Here is a 20,798-nt window from a genome sequence, read left to right as displayed (position 1 = left end):
CTTCTCTGCAGTTGGCTAGTAGGTGTTGTAGCCAAGAGAGCTGATTACGTAAACCTCTGGTTTTTCGAATCACGCTTGATTAAATTTGCTTGATATCCGGACACTATCTTTCAATTTATTTTAAAACAATTGCTCGTGTGGCCACAGTGCTTTGCATTCTGAAAAGTTTGAAGTGTAACTAGAAAAACGGTAAGTTTCTTACGCATCTGCCCCCACGTCATCCTCTCCTCTTGTGGGTTAACAAGGACGAACAACTTCCAAGAAAACAACAACATCCGTTGAAAAAAAAAAAGAAAAAGAAAAACAGAAACTGTTGACAAGAAGTTAAGGATAATCAAACTGATTTGTGGTCTCCGACATTTAAACGGAGTCACAGAATAGCTAACGTCACACTTGGAAAGTTATGAAAATGTATCTCATTGTTTCTATTTCCCAATGTCAGCAGTATGCAGATCCCGTTCTAGAATACAGTCTTTCTGTTTTTCAGCTAACCCGATATTACAAAGCAAAAATCGGTTGTAGAGCAGCCTACCTTGAGCTTGTTTGAGCAAGCTAGGTTAATTTTGGTACGTCGTCGGCTGTTCGGTCAGTTCAGGAAATCCTGGCTGGCTCGACTGCGTTCCTTGTTACCCATATAGTACCTCTACCTAGGCTCGTTTTCAAATCGATGCAGCTAGCACAAACATGTTTATACATGAAAATCTTTTGTATGTAACATGTTGCAGGCTGTAATGTTTTTTCTAAGCTTCGATGTCGCATAACGACACTAATGAAATACCGTGCAACACTGGTACCTACGTGGTATAGTTTACGGCTAATGGACAATGTAAACTAGAAACGAAGAGAAACACAGTTCACAAAAACAAGTTAACAAAATCTGGTACAATATTTTTACCAATGTCAAACAAAAGATATTACTGTTTACTTTATTTTTTTTTCATGTTTTTTTCTACATTTTTTTAAATTTTATTTTTTTAAATTTATTTTCTTTTTTTTTTTGTTTATTTTTTATTTCTTTCGCCAGCCCACAATCTATTGACATCGCTGACGAAAATATCTAGTGAGACGCGGAGGGAGTTGTTAGATGTTCTAATCATTGGGACGCTTCGTTCGTCAGTCACAGAGTTTCACTCTATTCCCACCCTTCCCGTACTGGGAGGGTGGCACGCCTACACAGGCGGCAAGGAAGCCACCATGGGTGTGAATGAAGATTTGGCCCCAAGTTTTACCCAGAAACCTACACTTCGTCAAGAGGATGATGGCAACCGATTGGTATTCGAATGCCAACTGGTGGCGAATCCTTTCCCAGTAATCACCTGGTTTCGCGGAGAAACCCAATTGTCTGAAAATGACCGCACTACCATGAAAGCCACCGAGCTGACGCCCAGCAAGTATTTAGTCGTTCTCGAACTCGACGATGTGATTGAAACAGATGCTGGGCTGTATAAAGTTAGTGCCCATAACAAATTAGGAGAGGTAGCTGCCTCTATCAACCTGAATTTTAGTCGTGAGTTCATTTTCATTAATCACGCGTTTATTTTACTTTGTATGTACTACATATCTTTTAGTCTTGAAATTGATATTTTTCCCCCTTTTTCCTTTAATCGATTTTTTTGCTTGTCAATAGTCTTCATCACAAGTTTCTGTTCAGCATGTTCATTTGTTTTATATTTAAATTAATTTCAATAATTAAACCAAACAGCTAAAACATTTAGCAATATTTCTAATGATTCAATATTTTTTCCATTTTTCATGCCATAGCAACGGACGAGCCCAAAGAAAAGTGAGTAAAGTTTTGATATTTATCCTTGTTTGTTACTAAATGTAAATTTTTATTTGAACTTTTTACTTGTGTAAATTGGATTTAATGTGTAAAACGAGCGAATAGTTTTAAAGTTACGCAAATTTTGAGGATAACATTCTTTTGTGTCCTATTACCCATGTTCTGCCTATGGTGCCAAACTGTCAAACCTTCGCGTAACTCTACTAAACACCGTGGGTTGGCTACCCAAAGGCTAAGACACCCAGATTTTAAACGTTACTTTTCTGGTTCGAAACCCAAATTTACGGAATTCGCTAACTCATTGCTGAGGTTTCAATCGTTCTGAATCAGTTGCTGATGTCCCCAGACTAAAATGGCAAACGTAACTCATTTAGGCGATGACTTTTTCGGATGTAATCTATTTTATGGCTTTTCATTCTATTTTCGTAGGCACATCTCATAGCATGACATGTAAAAACTTTACGATGACGTTTCAGCAACTTTGGTAGAGACAAATGTGTCGTGGGGAATGCCCTACATATAAATACCTGAGCAATGAGCATGCCTAGCTAAAAAATTTACACGTAACTTTCGGCTTTTGGGCAAAGCTTAATGCATAACGTTTACGCTCTTCTGCTTTTAATATTTTTTTCGTGCATATTTGCCCCTCGATGGTCTTCCAGCCATTCATAAATAATAGTACGTACAGTAGAACAAGCGAATACTGAACGGGGCTCTCCACAAAACGCGCAGATTCAAAAGAAATTAGCAAATACAGTAAATTTTTAACGTTCAATTTTATGTAGTCAACGACGTGCTACGTTTCACTGGACGTTGTGCATAGATTTGCTGTTAACACATTTCGCTCAAATTAAAAATGTCCTTTAAGCGCGGTAATTGCTTCTTTCTTAATGTACGTGCGCACAGATCTATCTGTAGCCTAGAGAACTTAGATTCTCAAGTGTAGGACGAAAAAAAAAACTATGGAGTTGAAAACAGCAACGGCTCATCTCCGGTCGTAGAGGCGTGGGCATTGAGAATGTCCGACTCGTGTTGGGAAAGGTTACTCATGACTAGAGCGTCTGGATCTGAAATCACGTGACTGTCCCCTCAATTAGCTCTCGCCGCGACACTGTCAGGAACTAGCAACGCAGAGGTACGCCGTACATAAAGCCGCTCATTTAACTCAGTCGCTTCTGTCCATGGCTATTGGAAGGTGGAACGTTCCCTCTGTGCTCATTTATTCACAAGTTTAGACTTGAAGTCTTCTTATAAGACAGAGTCGTCTGAATTTTCTCCAACAGTGATGGTCTATTTTAGACAGTGTGGCACCAAGTGACTAGTTTTTCAGTGTTCTGTTTGCTCTTAAACGTAAACGAATTCTTTCTGTAAGAACATGGCTCGCAGGTACTGATGTAAACCAATTTTTGCACACTGTTTTCTTTAACGTAAGTACAATGCTATTTACTAAGTGATGTGTTCGAATGTTTCGCACGCTTTTGGGTTTCGTGAAGCCTCAATAGGATTCGGTAACAGCGGTATGCTAAGTGTAAATCTGCAAATTCGTCGCGGTAACTTTATTCCGTACAGGATTAATTGCAATCATGTTCACCATCCTTTTAAGCTGCCACCAGTGTTCAAAATGTAGGGAATATGACGAGGGGAGGAAATCATTGCTGAAACGCGAATCCAGTATTTTTCCGATCTCAATTTTAATTTGGCTCAGACAGCTCTCCAGGCGTATTGACTAGTCGCTGCTCTGTTTCACGAGCCTCTTTTCAGAAGCATCCGCCATGAGTTCGACACAATTCTAGTTCGCGACTACAGCTGATGTTGCTATTACCCGCCTCAGACTGAAAATAAACTCGACATCCTTTTTTGGCCGTTCGTCCGTGCCCCACCTATGCGCCACGTCCATTTAGAACAGATGGTCACAACACCAATGTTGACTTATACTGTATGTTAACACTTATATTTTATAGCAAATTTAATGTTTTACTGTACTGCCGCTGTTGTTGCTGTTGCCTATCGGAAGATGTTTGGGTTTAGCGCAGGACATTACTTTTTCTTGACATTGTGAAATTGGACAGGAATTTTAAGCAAGGTCACGTACTACGTAGCATTGAAACAATGCATGCAAAATGGGGTTATTGGAATTTCTTTGCTTAAAATACTTGTGTCGTCATGGTTACACTGACGACATCAGTCACACATATGTTGGCTACAAAACACTTCCTTCAGGAACTTTGTTTCTCTAGATATTATTTTACTGGTCAGGTGCTTATAATTTTGAATGTAGATCTTAATTATTTAGAAACGTTGTCATTTAAGAAACATTTGCATTTTGACAGCTTACCCAAATCACGTGAAAAACCATTTTTACACAGGAATCTACAGTATATGTTTTGTGGTGGAAAACCAACTGAAAGTTTCGTTATTGTTTCTATAGGCAAATAGATGGAATTGCACCTACATTCGCCCAAAAGCCATCAATCAAACAAGAAGAAGATGGCAAACGATTACGATTCGAGTGCCGAATCTTAGCGGATCCACGTCCAGAAGTAAGCTGGTTTCACGGCGGAACTGCAATCAAGAACGGCGGTCGATACCGAGTAGGTTGTTTCATGTCTCCTCACAATTTCACGCGAATTTCAATTGTGTGCTTAGAAAATGTTAATGTTTTTTTAAAACCGTCGTTACGCAGCTCGGATACTGTAAACATTTTTTGCTGCACACTGCGTAATGTTAACGGAAGAACCAATGCTTGGGCATTCAATCCCACTAAGCATGCCGTGCTTTAAGTCAAACAACTTGTCATCTAGATAAAGTTTAAGTGTTGCCAGCAGCCGTATCTGATCTAATTTCCGTTCGAGAGCAGAGTGATATATTAAACGGTGAAAATGTATAGTGTAGCCCTTCAGATACCAGAGCATTAGTCATCTACTATTTGTGGCTACCGCCTGCCCCAGCAAAGGGGACAGCGACCAGTATACAGGGTAAAGCTGACCGTTGTTCCAAAATAACACGCAAGTGTTACAGAAAATAAGACAATAATCTTGTAATAAGCTGAGATTCTAGAATTGTTTTCGATCGAATTCGCTATTTATTTTGTGAGCAGGCTACATCACAGACGCTTTGGATGATGAAATTTGTGTCATATGACATTTGAATTTTAAGACATACATGTAAGTACGGAAGATTACGATGACTAATGCTGATCTGATGTAGATCTCGATCGAAAAAGATGGCAACTCATACTTCTCCACATTAGAAATCACGAACGTGGCCGTTGAAGACGGTGGAAAATATAAAGTGACGGCTAAAAATGAGCTTGGCGAAAGCAACGCCACAATCAGCCTCAATTTTGACAGTAAGAACCATTTATAGATTTTCTCGTTTTTTGTTTTGTTTTTGTTTTTCTTTCGTCGTGTTTACTTTTTTCGCAATTCTATTTAATTTTTTATTAATCAACTTTTTGTTTGTTTTGTATGTCTGTACGTTTTATTAAATGTTTTTTTTTTTCAATGTTCGTCTTTTTTTAGGTTCCTACTTGAACTCATCCAGCGAAGGTAAAACCCAAGATAACGTTAAACCTACCTTTACGGAGCGGCCCGTTATCCGCCAGTCGGACGACGGGACCAAAGTATTTTTTGAATGTCGCTTGGTCGGTGAGCCCAAACCTACCATTACATGGTAACTAACAATTTCTTGGATAACAATCTTCTACCTATCTTTATTATATCATTTATTATTATTATTGTTTTATGAATTGATAGCTAAATAAATAAACAATTGTTGTTAACATTTCGATGGTTTCTCAGGTTTCATAAAGGAGAACAAATCAAAGAGGGTGGCCGGCATAAGATCAGTGTTATCCAGGACGCAAAATTGTTCTATTTAGTTTCGCTCGAAATCGCTAGCGTAGATGCTACCGATGAGGGCGAATACAAAGCAGTAGCCAAGAACAGCCATGGTGAAGGAGTTGCTACGATCAACTTGAACTTCGAAGGAAGTGGCAAGCCCAAGTAAATTCTTCGTTTTATTCATCGTAAATATTTTGCTAAGATTTCGCTAGGTTGTCGCTTATTGGGTCGTTTATCTATTCTTTATCCTTGATCCGTTTGATAGTGCTTTCCTTACCTGATATGCATAGTATGTAATTAGAAAACAAATAAGTGAGAAATCTTTGCTTCTTAATTTAGAATTCCTGAAGGGAAAGCACCGAGGTTCCCTAAGAAACCCACTATAAAACAAGAGGGCGACAAGCTAATAATGGAGTGCCTTTTGGAAGCAAACCCGAGTCCAGAAGTAACGTGGTTCCAGGGTAATAAAGTCATTGCTGACAGTTCAAGAGTCAAGATGACTCGAACTCCACTGGGAAAAGACACATTTGCTCTAGCACTGGAGATTCTTAATCCTACTAAAGAAGATGGAGGAAACTATCGGTGCAATGCCTGCAACGCTTACGGAGAGAGCAACGCGAACATAGCTCTTAACTTTCAAGGTAAATTGTGCACATCTGCCCTGTACATTGGCTGTCGAATGATCGATTCAAGTCATCAGAGCTCACTTATGCCAAGAAATAGTAGGCGGTAGCAATAATAATATTATGTCTATAAAGGTGGCGAAGAAGAAGCATCGGATGCTATCGCACCTACATTCATCGAGAAACCTAAAATTGTTCCGAATGAAACTGGAACGCTGATAACCATGAAATGCAAATGTCGAGCCAGACCCGCTCCTGTCGTCACTTGGTTCAAGGATTCAACACAAGTGAGCGAATCTGCACGGTTTAAAATGAAGTGTAATTCCCTCGAAGGCGACATCTACGAATTGGTTCTTCAGATCAAGGTAAACAAAAATTACACGGTCATGCGTTTCTGTTTACATTGAATTATTCACACGTGGAAATGGTTTTTTCTTATATTAAGGATCCGTCCAAAGTCGATGGTGGGCCTTACAAGTGCCACGTTAAGAACGAACACGGGGAATCGAACGCCAAACTCAATTTGAACATCGAGGCAGATGCAGAACCGGAAGGCTACCCTCCTAGCTTTGTTGAAAAGCCTCGAATGGAATCCAGTGCAGATGGAAAAAAAGTGATCATGCATTGCAGAGTAAAGGCCGATCCAAAACCCTCGATCAGTTGGACCAGGGAGTCGGTAACTGTCAAGGAGTCATCACGCATTTCAATTAATGTTGTTCAAGAAAAGGATGTTTACATTATCAAACTGGAACTTTCGGTAGCCACCGTATTTCCTCAACGATTTCAAATACGATTGGTACTCTAACTGAGTACGTTTCAATTTACTAGGATCCCTCTCCGAACGATGCTGGGTTATACAAATGTACGGTCAAGAACGTTCATGGCGAAATTCATGCCAATCTAAACCTAAACATCGAAAGTAAGTTCTCTGTTTAATTTATCAGTGGAACAGTTGAGAAAAGCAGTTAAATGAAAGATGATGGACAATTTGGTTTAAAAATTTTTATTTTGGCCTAGTTGCTCCTGTAATTCCTGATGTTCCTAGAGTCATCAGGATCGAAAAGAAGAGAACCATTGTGGTAGAATGCCATGTAAAGGCGCAAACTGAACCGTCTGTGCTTTGGTACAAGGAGCAGAGCGTGGTTCAGAAAAGTTCTAAACACATGGTTCATGTCAACAGAGTTTCAGAGGTAAGTGTAGGGAAAAACCCCAAATGAAATCAACCATGTTGGAACATAATGCTAGATAATTAAAAGGCAAATAATTATCATTTAAAATGCAAATGAAAAACGTTTTTCTTTGGCAGGGTGAATTTGCTGTTCAACTGGAGATTTCAGAAGCTCAGATAAGTGATCGCGGTGTCTATAAGCTAGTGGCGAAAAACGAAAAAGGTGAAGCCATTTCTAAAACGGTGGAAGTCAAGGATATTCCTGTAGATGATGTGAAACCCGAGCCGAAACCCGAGCCGAAACCCGAGCCGAAACCCGAGGCAAAACCCGAGCCGAAACCCGAGGCGAAACCCGAAGCCAAACCCGAGGCGAAACCCGAAGTCAAACCCGAAGCCAAACCCGAGGCGAAACCCGAAGTCAAACCCGAGGCAAAACCCGAAGCAAAACCAGAGGTTAAACCCGAGGTGAAAAAACAGAAGTCGCCTGAAAAGACCAAAGAGGAAACGAGCACGAAGGAAAAAGAGAAAACTACGACTATAACTGCAGAGAAGAAGGAAACTCGGGTAGAGGAGGTAAAAGTAGTGAAACCGAAACCGGCGGAAAAGACCAAAGAAGAACCAAGCCCAAAAGAAAAGCCAACACTAAAAAAAGTCGAAGGTTCGAAGCCGACTGTAGCCAAGCCACTTCAGAATATGGTAACAGACTACTCTGCTTGGACAAAGTGATCATAGCAATTATGCGTAACACGTGAATTTTTTTATTGGAAATTTCCCAGTCGGTAGAAGAAGGTAAATCAACCGAATTGATATGCCAACTGAAAACAAGTGACACAAAGGCAACAGTTACCTGGACAAGGTTGTATTGCTAATTTTTGAATGCAATAATTGATCCTATCAAATGGATTGTTTTTTGTTGGTTTTTTCTTTGAAATGAAGGGAAGAAAAACGAATCGCAGAGAGCAGCGAAATGCGCATGTCATTTGACGGCACCGTAGCTCGGTTGCACATCCAGTCAGTTCATTCGGAGATGTCTGGAACCTACAAATGCCAGATTGTTAACGAGTTCGGAAAAGAAGAGAGCACTGCCCAACTGAGTGTCATCAGTAAACAATTTTCATCTTTTAAGTTGATCTATCTGGTGCTAATAGCTTTATCTCCCCCGTAGGCAAGAAGAAGAAGGAAAAGGTAAGCGCCAAAGCCATTAGTCTCAGTCTACCTTAGTAATGCGTGGCAAATGATCGACTATTAGATATCAGCATTGTGCCCGAACCATCTTTCTAAATAGATATCGTGTAGTTGTCTTGCCCCTTAAGCCAAAATGGTAATTAGAATTGCATGTCACCTTCATTGCTTGTTCCAAACCGTTGATTCAGAAATGTGAAGACGGATTTGTACCGGAAGAAGTGCACCAAGAGAAGGTTCAACCCCAGCAACAGAAAATTATGGATAAACTTGACGAAACGTCAACGGAAAAGAAACCGAATATGATGGGTGCCCGTTCTTCGCCTAATGGAAATTCTGCTACGCCATTGGAAATGGCCGCAAAAGAGAAACCTCCGAGTTCATCGGTTAACCAAAGTAATACTTCTGAGAGGATGAACGCAGACGTGCCGAAGGATCGGAAATCAAACATGGATAACCAAACGACCAAGGAACTGATAGGTGAAACTTCTATTCGACCACCAGTTGATGGGCGACGTCAGGACACAGCAACTCAAGACGGCCAACCTCAAAGCAGAAAAGGTAGTGTGTCATCCGACCGTCGGCGCGAGGTTGCCTCTTCCATTTCCTGTGGCGAAGCAGAAGAAATAGCATCGCGTGAGAAATCAGAGGACCTTTCAAACGGGGCTGCTACCCTTAACGAGACCGACAAACTGAAACCGCTGGCTAAACCGGGCGTTCCCGTGCAAAAAGTTGGGGTTCCCACGAATAGCAATCTGAAATCGGATGAAGGAAAAGCAATGGATTCCACGAATAATTGTACGAAGCAAGCAGAACCCATCAACAGCCAAGCAACTAACGATGAAAAACATAAACCGAACGAGAACGAAAAGAAGACGCACAAACCGAAAGAGGGTCCAACTTCCATGCAAACACTTCTTGTACCGAAAATTGACGAACCTCAAGGCCAGGACAAATCACATTCCACCGACGCAGCTGGAAAGCATGAAAAATTAATTTCCAAACCATCATCTGACGCGGCTAAAACCTTTAGCGACACAAAGAAATTATTAAAACCAACCAGAATAAAGGTAGGTTAATACAAAGACGAGTTGGCAGATAACACCAGCAATTTCAACTAAAGGCAATTGTGTTGAAAAAAACATTTAAGAAAAAATACCGTAACAAGGATTTCAACTAGGACAATTGTTCGCTGCCATAATCAAACTGCTACTGAATTACAATCTCATCTCCGCTTCTTCAGCTTTACGGTTGTCATTTAATTTTTGGTACAAATATGACAAATCGCACTTTGGGACACTGTATATGAGGAAACGCTTCAAATCGGACTGCATAATCGTTGTTTTGCTTATTTTTACAGCTATGCACGCCTGCCATATACTTTCGATTTTGCTGTCAATTTTATTTTTTTAATTTTTTTTTTGCACGAAAACGTCGTCTAGAAAATGTAATCCGTTTCGGGTAATCGCATGAAAAACTGAATGTTTATGAATTGTGCACGGCAGTGTATTATTTCATTTGTGAAAGCTCTTGTAAATTTTGTTGTTCTTGTCAAGCACTGAGTCACCCATAATGTTAATCGTACGTCTCTGTTAGAACCCTTCATGATATTTTTCTTTTATAATTTCATAGAAAGAAGAGGACACCGCCCCCAAAGAACAGGTGAGATCTATATGTTCGACACATTGCATACATAGAACTTGGTAGTAATTGCTTCTTTTTTCTTAGGATAAAAAGCTTAAACCTGTGAAACCCAGCGAAGAGGAGGTAAGAAAAAATCCAATATTATAAATTTAGTCGTCGAAACGTGTAGGGGAGGGGGACAACGTAGTGTTCACGTAGTAAGCACATTAATGTCTAAGAATAGCATTACGCCTAGTGGGTAAGGAAGCCAGCTGCTGCAGCACAACAACCTGCTGATGCAGCCAACAATAGTGTTCGGATTTGGTTTTCTGGCAACAACAAGTAAAACATGAAACGTTTGTTAACAGAAACCTGAGCTGCCCAAAGATCTGGCAACGAAGTTACGCGAAAAAGAAGCTCCAAAGATCGAGGTTTTGGAACTGGAATCTCCAGGAGGAAGCCGCCGAGGCTCCATTCAACCTGGATCAGGACCGCCTAGCAGACGAGGATCTCTCATTCCACCCGAGGACCAACCGCGTCGGCCTAGTCTACTCATCTCCGATGAGGTACGAGATACTACGAAACGCAATAATGCTGATACAATTTCTAGATTATACTCGTGTCACATTATCCTCTTAATGGGACCCCATGTTGAACGCCAGCTAAGAAGTGTTTGTAGTTTCATAAGAACAACATCCCTGGTGATTAATTGGATTTTTTAGGAAACTGGATTTTCAGACTGGATGATCGGTTCCTTGTTGGCACAAAAAAGCACTTATCAGTTCTTTGCGTTATAATTACAGCTACATACCGGCAAGACTGGGAAATCTCAAATTGAGTCTCCGAAGTCTACACTGCTTTTGATATTACCAACCGTTTTTGATATTCCATACTGTCACATTATGCAGAAACGTAGATTTGAGCAAAAATAGTTGATAAAAGGCCCTGGAGGTGAAAAAAGAGACGTAAATCATGGACACGTTCGCTAGAAGGATTACGGCTAGATAGCTTAATGATAGAAAACAACAAAAAGACGGCTACAAGCCAATCCATTTCATTCGGTTGTTATTGACTAAATTTTTGGCTGTATCATATTGATGGCTGTGGTTTATTTACTCTTCGATTATATAGATCTATAAGGCTCTAAAGTACTTAAGTTCACTTAAAATTTAAGTCAGTACATTATGCGCTAAACTTGAAGTTGTTAATCAAACACAGTACTACCGTTGAACCGCAATAATACATGCTTGCAAAGTAGATATTGTAGGTTATCTTGCACATACCTTGGACTGCAAGCACGTGTGAGCCTATTTCGTTTAATGATTGCGTACATTTGTCGGCTTGGTACTGTAGCTGAAAGCTATCTTCGGTGATTGACTCTTCCTCGTAGTTGCAAACAGCTTTAGAATGAAAAATGTTAGCGGAATTAATATTTTTTATTCTGTAATGTAGTTCATGTTATAGGTTAATTTCACTGGGAACCCAAATGTGTCACGTAGCTTACGTGTGCTATGTTAGATTGAGAAAATAGCTAAATTTGTCGACTCGTTTTGGGAATGAAGTGTGTCTCCACCTTATGGTTGAAACAAATGCATTTTTGCACATGTGATATGGAGTTTGTTTGGTAGGAACATAGAAAACTACGTCCGGGCGAGCTCGTAGAAGACCGAAGGGTAAGATAATATTTTGAAAGCATGCTGCGTTTTTAATGATAACAATAATACAATCTGCTTGGAAATCGTAACGCATGATTCCATTTTTACCTGTTGTATGAACCGCATACGTTTTTAAGCTAAGTCTGTATATAAAAGTTATTTAAATTTTTTCTTCGAGGCGTCGTAAAGATGAAGACTTCAAGAGTTTGAAGAGCGTGTTTAGGGTGTGAGTAAAGCGTTATATAGACGATTAACTTGCTAATGAATTAGCTGGTACTACATTATAAAATTAGTTCTTATTGGTTAAGTTCATTATTCGCCGGTTTATTTATGCTATCTACCCTACGTGCTGAAGTCATTCAGTTTCTCTCGTAATTAGGAAGACAGACATCATAATTGCACTGTCGTACGTTTTAAATTGTCTGCTCGTTTTTGTGAAGTACAAAAATCCTTATAGTACAAATCTATCAGTAGAAAAGCAAACTAACATTTTTCGTCGAGGAATTTACATTATTTATGTTATATTGCGAAATTTTTAATTCTACGAAAATTTTTTTTTACAATTGAAATTCTGCGTTGAAAGAAATGTGCGTGTTTATTCAAGTTGTCTCTTTGTGCTGTAGTGGGAACCTTCTAAATTTTCTGTACTTCGTTATTTGTTTCTCTCTCCCTTTCTCCTCCACACTCAGCCTCTATCTCTGTGTGTTCATTTTTATTTTTTATTCTTTTTTTAATCATTTTTTGTTTTTGTTTTTTATGTTTTTTGTTATTTTTATTTTTATTTTTATTTTGCTTTTTTTTTTGTTCGTGTCTTCAATCAATTCGATGACTGGTGCTTTGCCTCCAGCAATCAATCAAATTACGCCCGGGTGAATTGGCTGCTGAGGTGAGACATCTGTTCACCAACGAAACGTGATTTCTCTGGCCGAATTTTTCCGCTTTGTTTTTGTTATTCATACGTTAGCTTTTTTGATCGCTTACGTTTTGAAGCTTGCTTCGCTCTCATTTGGGTGCGACAAGAAAGGGTGTTATGGTTAATTAGCCCATACGCTATTTTGTCAAATAGCCATTTCGAGAAACTCGAAATGATACAGCGCAGTGGATATGGGATGTCTACCAATCCCTTAACCAAAAAGCTGAATTCGTTTAAATGATTATGGTGAATGCCGCTAATGCTTACATGCGCTTTTTTTGCAGATTCGCGGCGCACTGTACCATATGTACAATTCCAGCCACGTTCCGCATGCTGCAGAACTATATACAAAAAGTGTCCATTCTGCTTTAACCGTTTATCTGTTTTCTTTTTTTTATCGACAAAGACAATTATTTATAGGCAAAATTGTTTTGTCTGTCTGTTCGCAACGCTTTTTTCTGTAATTTCTCGTTCAATTTCATACTATTTTCTTTAACGACGTTTTCTTCTTTTTCCTTCTTCTTCTGGTGTATCAGAAAAAAGCTAGGCCAGGGGAAGTGGATGAAAAACAGGTTAGATTTAATTTTAAAAATAGAAAACAAAAGTATTTCTCGTTCACTCTTTTGTGCCGTACAGTATGTGCGCCAATGACGGTTCCCCTTCCGTCAATATGCGCAGTATAGACACTGTTTTAGTTGACCTCACTTCACCATAACCTTTGTCACAAAATGTGCAATTGTAGGAGTTGGCGTTTCTTAGAATTATTTTCCCTGTACTATTTTGAGTGGAATATCTGCACAGTAGGTTTGATGCCAAGGTTCTCGCGGGGACGTTTTTTTTTTTGCACAAATTACTCCTTTCCCGATCTTGCTGTTTTAGTGGTAGTAAGTTTGATTAGTATTGAAGTAAGCCAGCTTGTTACGAGGTGTTTACCTGAGGCCCGTGATTCTAACTCCATTTTGCTCGTGTACCCATTTTATTAACAGAAAAATCACATTGGTTTTCAATTCTTTAAGTCTTTGAGCTGCATGCCATAGAACGTACGCTTTCTAAATGTCAACAACCATAATAACATCACACGCCCGCCTCGTCATAAACTGCTTTAAGAAGTGCAGCACGATTTGCACTTGGATTTCATAAACACGTCTATCGCACGGCATCGATGTTTTTATTGTACTCAAGTGGGATGGCACGTCAATTCGTCCACTGTACAACCGTGGATCTCGCGACACTAATGAAATTTCGCTTTCCTCAATAATCATCGTGTTTCTTCATTTTAATCTTCGCAGAAACGAAGAACCAGCACTGACGCCCGCCGCCCAAGTACGGCTGATGTGGGCGAGTGCATTGATAAGCCATCAACACCACTCCGGCCAGTGGGTCCACCTGGTCCACCATCTATTGTCGATATTCAAGAAAACTATTCAGCCGTTGAAGGTTTTCATAGTGTTTGATTGCTTGATGTGGGTGACGGAAAAGCCAATGATTTAAACATTTTTCAGACGCAAATGCCTACATTACTGTTCGTGTGGAGGGTAATCCAGTACCCACCTTCCGTTGCTTCAAAGTAAAGACCCTGTTCTATAATGGTCGATCGCCATCAAGTTCTTACACGTTGACTTCTTCACAGGGTATCACAGAGATCATGGATGGTGGACGCTACAAATATGTTACCGATGGTGAAACGAACACCTTAACGCTTTGCATCCGCAAGACAAAGCCGAACGACGAAGGGAATTACCGAATCGTTGTGACCAACGAACATGGAGAAGACACAGCCGAAACGACTCTTTTTGTATCAGGTATTTCGGACAATCCGTTTCACTCTATTTTGATCTACTTCTCAAAGCTGTAAAAAAATTAAGCTCTTATTTTCGGGGTTTCTTTTCTGAAACTTCTAATCAACCAGCGAAATTTGAGAAAACGGGTTTGCCTTTAACGCTTGTTTGTATTAGAAGTTGAAAAAATTGATCCTCTGCGACTTTTCCGCTAGCATGACGTAGATTGGTATTTGAGCGATGGAAGGCCGTGAAAATCCATAAAAACGTCATAAATTTGATTGACTAAACTGGTTTTATTATTGTGCAGACGCAAGTGGCATGGACTTCCGTGCCATGCTAAAAAAACGCAAATATGCCAAATGGGGCAAGGATAAAGAAGATCCCGACTGGGGCACTCTCAAAGAAGTCGAAGAGCCACCGAAGCCACAACTGAAAAAAGTCGAAAAGGTAAGATTGCATGATTAACCGTATGCGGGAATAAGAGTAAAGATATTTTAAGTTGGCTCAAACAAGTTTAGGGTGCACTTCACCTGAACAGCTCCTTCTCTTTTTCTGTCCTCTTTTGTATCTCTTTCGTTTCTTTATTACGTACCAAAGTGTTAGTGTCAACGTGTATTTAAGTCGTGTGACTGATGATTTATCCCTAGTACGTGTAAATACGTAAGGTCATACCTATAGGTATGGCACATGGCTGTAGTCAAGTGACGTGAAGTGACGTGAAGACGTTGGTTTGCTCATGAAATGAGACAATGATGACATTATTGGGACAAAACAACCAGTTTCGCAAACCTGATTTCACTTTCTAGTCAGACAAGAAGTTATTGTATTTTGTCTTCTGCTTTTTCACTCTCTCTCGTCGAAAACAACTTATCGCGTTTGACGGTGATCAATTCAAGAATTTGCCAAGCAAGGAATCGTCGTCTCCATCCGATCACTCGAATTATTCATCAAACGAGGGACGTCGGCTCTCATTGGCCGATTACCTCCTCATCTTAAAACACGTGGGAAGAAATCAGGTCTGATGCATTTTTGTGCCTGCCAGTAGCCATTACCCAACTGTTATCCAGCACACCCACCTATCTTTACCTCATGCCTCCCTTTTTTCTTTGGTTCATCGTTGGTATTTTGGGGTCCATGGGAAAAGTTGATTTCAAGATAAATTGGATAAAATTTGCTGACAATACGCGCAGATGGATATACAAATCAGACAATCTTCTTCCATTACAATTTATGAAGTTATATTAACCGGGTAGATCGTGAAATCATTTTGATTTACTGATAAGAATGAGAAGTAAAATTTAGTATTTTTTTTTTAAATAAAAAAAATGACATTTATTGGAGAAAGAGATGGGAATTGATTTGTATTATGAAAGACCTCTGTAAATTCTGTACTAAGCAATGTTTTACGGGTGGTGACCCTAGCTCATTCCATTCCCCTGATTCCATTCCTTTTTTTACACAGCCAACCTTTTCTCGGGGCTTGCCGATTGAACCGTTTCTGGTACTCTCACATTAAACATATTTGTCCTAAAGTATAAAAATCCCCCATTAAGATGACTGGATCCTTAGAAAATTGACAGAATATCAGCAAAACATAATTGGAGCTTTTAAAAGTATTGGCAATTTTACGGGCAATTGGTGGAAAAGGGTGTAATGATATTCCATTCGGGGCAGCTTGTTTGCGAACTGGAAGCGTTCATAAGATCAGGGTTAAATAAGTTTGATGGAAAAAAAGAATATGGATTCTTGATCGGATTCTCGTATCTTAATAGGGGTTCTTGATTTTTATGGGAATCTGAGAACCTTTACGTGGATTTTTGCATTTTTTGGAACGTTTGGCATCTTTTGTCGGCACTAGCTCGACCTACCGATGCTTAAACTCTTTGGAAGTGGCCAAGATCCCTGTAAAATTAAAGAAAATTTGTAGAATTTTCAGAAACCAATGATCGGTGAGCCCTGTCATCTCTCATAACAACATCACTTCTCTTTTCATCACTTACTTTCAAAGATTTGGCGCACATTCATTGGCATAACGATATGGTATGCCTTCAATGTTCTGTAGGACATTGAACGTGCTGGCCGAAGGCGCATTTCGTTAGCCGAATCCATACCCGATTGGCCCGTCCTGGCTAAAGCGGATCCCATAGAGGTGTGATAGATCACGGCTCCGTAGTGAACTTTTTCCAACTTTACTTATTTTTTTTTGTAACGATATTAATACGGTGTGATCGCTTCTAACGTTGGACTTCTACAAAATTTCTGTGTCGTTTCAGATAAAGGATCGTCGCAAATTAATTTTTAACTTTTTAATTCATCGGTTTCCTTTTGTTTCTTTTGTTTGGATGGGAATAGGGAGGTGTGCAGTGTGCCCTACGTTTTTATTTATTTTGTTTTTGTTTGCTGCTGTTATTCTTGTAATTATTATTTCGTTTTATTTTTTTTCTGGGAGGGAAAACAGCGGAAATTCGTTTAGTTTAAATCCCATATCTGTCGGGCCGCTTCATAAGACTTATTCTATAAGCTGGTCAACTAACTCATCGTTCTAGTTAGAATGAGTTTCTCAAACAAAACAAGAGTTTCGAGGTTATGTGCGTCGTAGTTAGGTATCTTCATACTTTTCTTTAAGCCGACAGCATTTTTTTTAAAGCTACAAACACCGTTTGAAGACATGCAATCGTGCGCACCACCTTTCGTTCCCAAGTCGTTAGTTGTTAATCATTGACTTGTGAAAGTATTGGTTTTTCCTAACCAATCAAAGGCCATACTAAGTACCCAGCCATACCTGAAGCGCATTATTAGATTACATATTCGATCACGTTGTTACGTCAGAACGCGGAGAAAGCCCCAACTCCACGGCGACCATCACTAGCTGAAATTATTCCCGACTGGCCGATTCTTCAACCGTTCAACAGAGAGGAGGTGCCGTAAAAAGACATACGTATCATTAATTTTGTGCTTTACTATCTTGAATTTCATTCATTCCTTCCAACTGCAGCGTACACATCAAGCTTTTCATTTCCAGATAATTCTATCTTGCCTCTTCGAATGTCAAAACACTTGAGAAAGAAATCGAAATGAGCGCACCGCTTAAATCGCTACATGCTTTTTAAATTCTTAAACCACGTTAAAAGTTCGCAATTCTTCTTCGGATTTCTACCGCTAAATGAATAACGTTTTTTGGTTAGCATCCGCTCGCCACGTTCTCGTTTCCTTGCTTCCGTTTTATTCTAGAAGAAGAGAGAAAAATCGATCAATGGGCGGCAGCATTTTACAGCTACACTGGCATGGGGTGATATGGCGCGCAGCGTCTAACAAGTGAATTGAATTGTGGCGTCTCACGTTTAACGTGTGCCTCATCTAAGAGTGGAAAACAATACGCTGAACCTGCGTGAATGTGTTTTTATGCTTAACGAGTTTTATTTTCTGATTAATTTCTTTCGTCTTGCTTTATTTGAATTAAACGTTCACACGTTTTAGCGATGGTGCGATCGGATTCCTGTCCTTTTTCCGAGCATCTATCGCTATGATTTTGGTCGATGGCTAGCTCCTTGGCACCATTTAATGTAATGAATATCGGTAACTACATCAACCATGATTTTTTGTTTACTATCTCATGGCCAGACGTACTGGCCCAGTAAATACTACATAACAAATACTCGTGTTTATGATTTCCTTTCATTACATCGACAGGTGCCAAAAGTTGAGCCATATCTGTACAGTTTTTACTCATTCATCCTCTAACTTGGTCTGGCATCCGACATTTTTTCACTGTGAACGGTAGTCTCATAAGTCAAAAACAAACTTGGTTCACTTTGATCTCCATCATGCCGAACTTATTTGGATTATCGACAACAGATGACTGTCGCCTCACGCCATCAAACAATACTTCTTCCTTCCTGTCTCTTTTACTGTGTCAAACTTTTCAAACTACTTCATTCACTGTCTCTTCCATTTTTTAAGTCAGCCGTAGGCTTTAAGCTGTTTCATTTTCCTACGTCAGACCTAGTGGTTCTTAATATCCAGACTGGAAAGCTTTGTAGATATAAAGAAATTCTCTGCTGAAAGCGCCTGGAATGTATGCGTTTGCATACTGATATAGCGCAGTACATATTATCCACGATTACAAATCTGGTAGTCGTTTCTGCAATTTTTGCTTGTTATCTCTGTAAATAGCTTCAGGTCTCTTCCTCTTCCTCCTTAGGTTATTCATATTTGTTTATATATACTCTAGATTTACTTTTTTTTTTTTTGCTTGAAAATACTTATTTGCGTTTATTGTTCGTTTCAACTTGATTCTTATTTATACTTCTTAAAAACAAATCCTTATTATTTTTGTTTGTTTTGTTTTACTTCATCTCTGTTTGCTTAATTTTTGGCCCTTCCAAAAGACAGGAAATCCGTTGCAAGCCAAAAGAGTTCCAAGTTTGTACTTTTAACTGAAAGCGATTGCTTCTGGCTATATTTAGCCATGAATGTTACTTATGCAGTGTTGTTTTTATCGAGGCTGCAACTCGGTTCTTTTTCTTTTCTCACCTACTTCGTTCTATTTTTGAAACACACTTACGTTTTGTTTTGTATTTTCGCTCATTTCTCGCTCTCGTCACGGCCTACGTCTGCCCAAACAGAAACAAGAGAGCTTCATGAAGCCTTTGATCGACCATACCGTTAAAGAAGGCAAAGATAAGAAGGTGGTCTTTGAGTGCATCTTCTCGAAGCCAAATGGCAAACCTAAATGGTTTCTTAAGAAAGATGTACGTGGTGCTCTTCCAGCATTTCCAACTCTAATTAGAAACGTCATTTTCATCTAGTACATTCCTAATTTTTTAAAATATCGCTGTCCTTTAGGAAATATTCTCCGGGTCTCGCCATAAAATGACAGTTGAAAATGACGTCTATAAACTGATTATAACTCAGCCCAAAGTGGACGACATGGGCAAATATACGATAGATATTGGAGGCATCACCTGCAGCGCCTATCTTACTGTCGAGGGTAAGACAGTTTTAAAAGACGTTTAGCTCGGGCTCGCATTGAATTTTGCAATAGCAAAACTGTAACATCATTTGTTGTATCCGTCCACTTTATAGAAGCTGACCAAGTGTATTCGTTCGTCCGCCAGCTGCCAAAGAAAGCGGAAGCTTACCTAAACCGCGAATATGAGCTTGAATGTCAGGTTAGCCATCACAAAGCGCCAGTCAACTGGTACAAAGGCGAAGAGAAAATTGAGGCCGATGGACAGAGGTTTGAAATTAGCAAAGACCTCACAGGAACCTGTCGCCTCATTTTCAAAGGACCAATCAAAGAAGACAATGGAGAATACAGCTGTAAAATTGAGAGGCAGAATCTCAAGACTTCGTGCCACCTCAAGTTTATCGGTAATAATTAACCTTTGATTTTTTTTTGTTGGGGGAATGTTTTAACATGAATGATGTAAATTGAAAATCAGAATTCCCGCACAAATTCACCAAGACACTTTTGAGCGTCCAAGCCGCTGAAAAGGAGGCGGTAATGCTGGAATGCGAAGTAGATGAGGACGATGCAGGTGTAATCTGGAAGAAAGACGGCGAAGTTTTCAAACCCACCGATAAAAAGTTGAAATTTGAAAGAAAAAAGGGTTCGATGAACAATTAGCTAATCTGTTTGTCTTTAATAGGATTCAAATTCAAGTAGAGGGCAAGAAACGACGCCTCTTCTTCAAAGAAATCAAGATGAGCGACGCCGGAAACTACACTTGTCACACCAACGCCGACGAGACCCAAGCAGAGGTGACTGTCGATTGTAAGTTCACTCTATTCATTCTTTGGTTCAATCCATTATAACACCTCATTTTTTGCGTGTGTGTAGACGTTAACAAGTTTAACAAGAAACTGAAAGACACTGTCGTCACCGAACGTGAAAAGTTAATCCTCGAGGTGGAGGTGGCTGATCAGACAGCTTCGACTGAATTTTTTCTCAATGGCGAAGCTATTAAACCATCGGATCGCATCGAAATCAAAAATTTGGGTGGTGGCAAGCATCAACTCATATTTAATAGTGTCGAACTTACTGATCAAGGAGAAATTAAATGCAAATCTGGTCGACTCAAGTCCACTTGTCAGCTTACCGTCAACAAGGGCGAAGGCAAACCGGAAATCAACCTTGATACCCCTGTCGAAGGACCTAGCAACAAAATGTTAATTGTTGACGTCCCCTACGTTGGTAAGACTAGCCATTCTCCTAGCCAAAAATGC

General features: G+C 39.7%; 1 protein-coding gene across 1 annotated transcript in view; it reads left to right on the top strand.

Moving 5' to 3' along the window:
- Nucleotides 1-20,798, top strand: part of LOC130688121 (twitchin-like) — a 48,197-nt gene continuing 27,399 nt past the window's right edge. The window contains 33 exon segments of the mRNA XM_059496173.1: nucleotides 1-189; nucleotides 1,025-1,507; nucleotides 1,762-1,783; nucleotides 4,212-4,374; nucleotides 4,991-5,132; nucleotides 5,305-5,455; nucleotides 5,584-5,787; nucleotides 5,965-6,266; nucleotides 6,384-6,613; nucleotides 6,694-7,005; nucleotides 7,077-7,167; nucleotides 7,266-7,438; nucleotides 7,555-7,797; nucleotides 7,882-8,112; nucleotides 8,193-8,272; nucleotides 8,353-8,519; nucleotides 8,582-8,601; nucleotides 8,790-9,668; nucleotides 10,231-10,260; nucleotides 10,327-10,365; nucleotides 10,590-10,787; nucleotides 12,724-12,762; nucleotides 13,326-13,361; nucleotides 14,079-14,226; nucleotides 14,292-14,356; nucleotides 14,420-14,591; nucleotides 14,878-15,017; nucleotides 19,196-19,321; nucleotides 19,416-19,560; nucleotides 19,656-19,943; nucleotides 20,015-20,159; nucleotides 20,222-20,346; nucleotides 20,413-20,766. Of these exon segments, the coding sequence (XP_059352156.1) occupies nucleotides 1,195-1,507; nucleotides 1,762-1,783; nucleotides 4,212-4,374; nucleotides 4,991-5,132; nucleotides 5,305-5,455; nucleotides 5,584-5,787; nucleotides 5,965-6,266; nucleotides 6,384-6,613; nucleotides 6,694-7,005; nucleotides 7,077-7,167; nucleotides 7,266-7,438; nucleotides 7,555-7,797; nucleotides 7,882-8,112; nucleotides 8,193-8,272; nucleotides 8,353-8,519; nucleotides 8,582-8,601; nucleotides 8,790-9,668; nucleotides 10,231-10,260; nucleotides 10,327-10,365; nucleotides 10,590-10,787; nucleotides 12,724-12,762; nucleotides 13,326-13,361; nucleotides 14,079-14,226; nucleotides 14,292-14,356; nucleotides 14,420-14,591; nucleotides 14,878-15,017; nucleotides 19,196-19,321; nucleotides 19,416-19,560; nucleotides 19,656-19,943; nucleotides 20,015-20,159; nucleotides 20,222-20,346; nucleotides 20,413-20,766 (5,773 nt within the window). The 5' untranslated portion in view covers nucleotides 1-189; nucleotides 1,025-1,194.

The sequence above is a fragment of the Daphnia carinata genome, chromosome 7 (genome assembly GCF_022539665.2).
Source record: "Daphnia carinata strain CSIRO-1 chromosome 7, CSIRO_AGI_Dcar_HiC_V3, whole genome shotgun sequence".
Classification (NCBI taxonomy): Eukaryota; Metazoa; Arthropoda; class Branchiopoda; order Diplostraca; family Daphniidae; genus Daphnia; species Daphnia carinata.
Note: the sequence above shows the minus strand (reverse complement) of the source record. Positions and strands in the feature narration are given on the sequence as shown.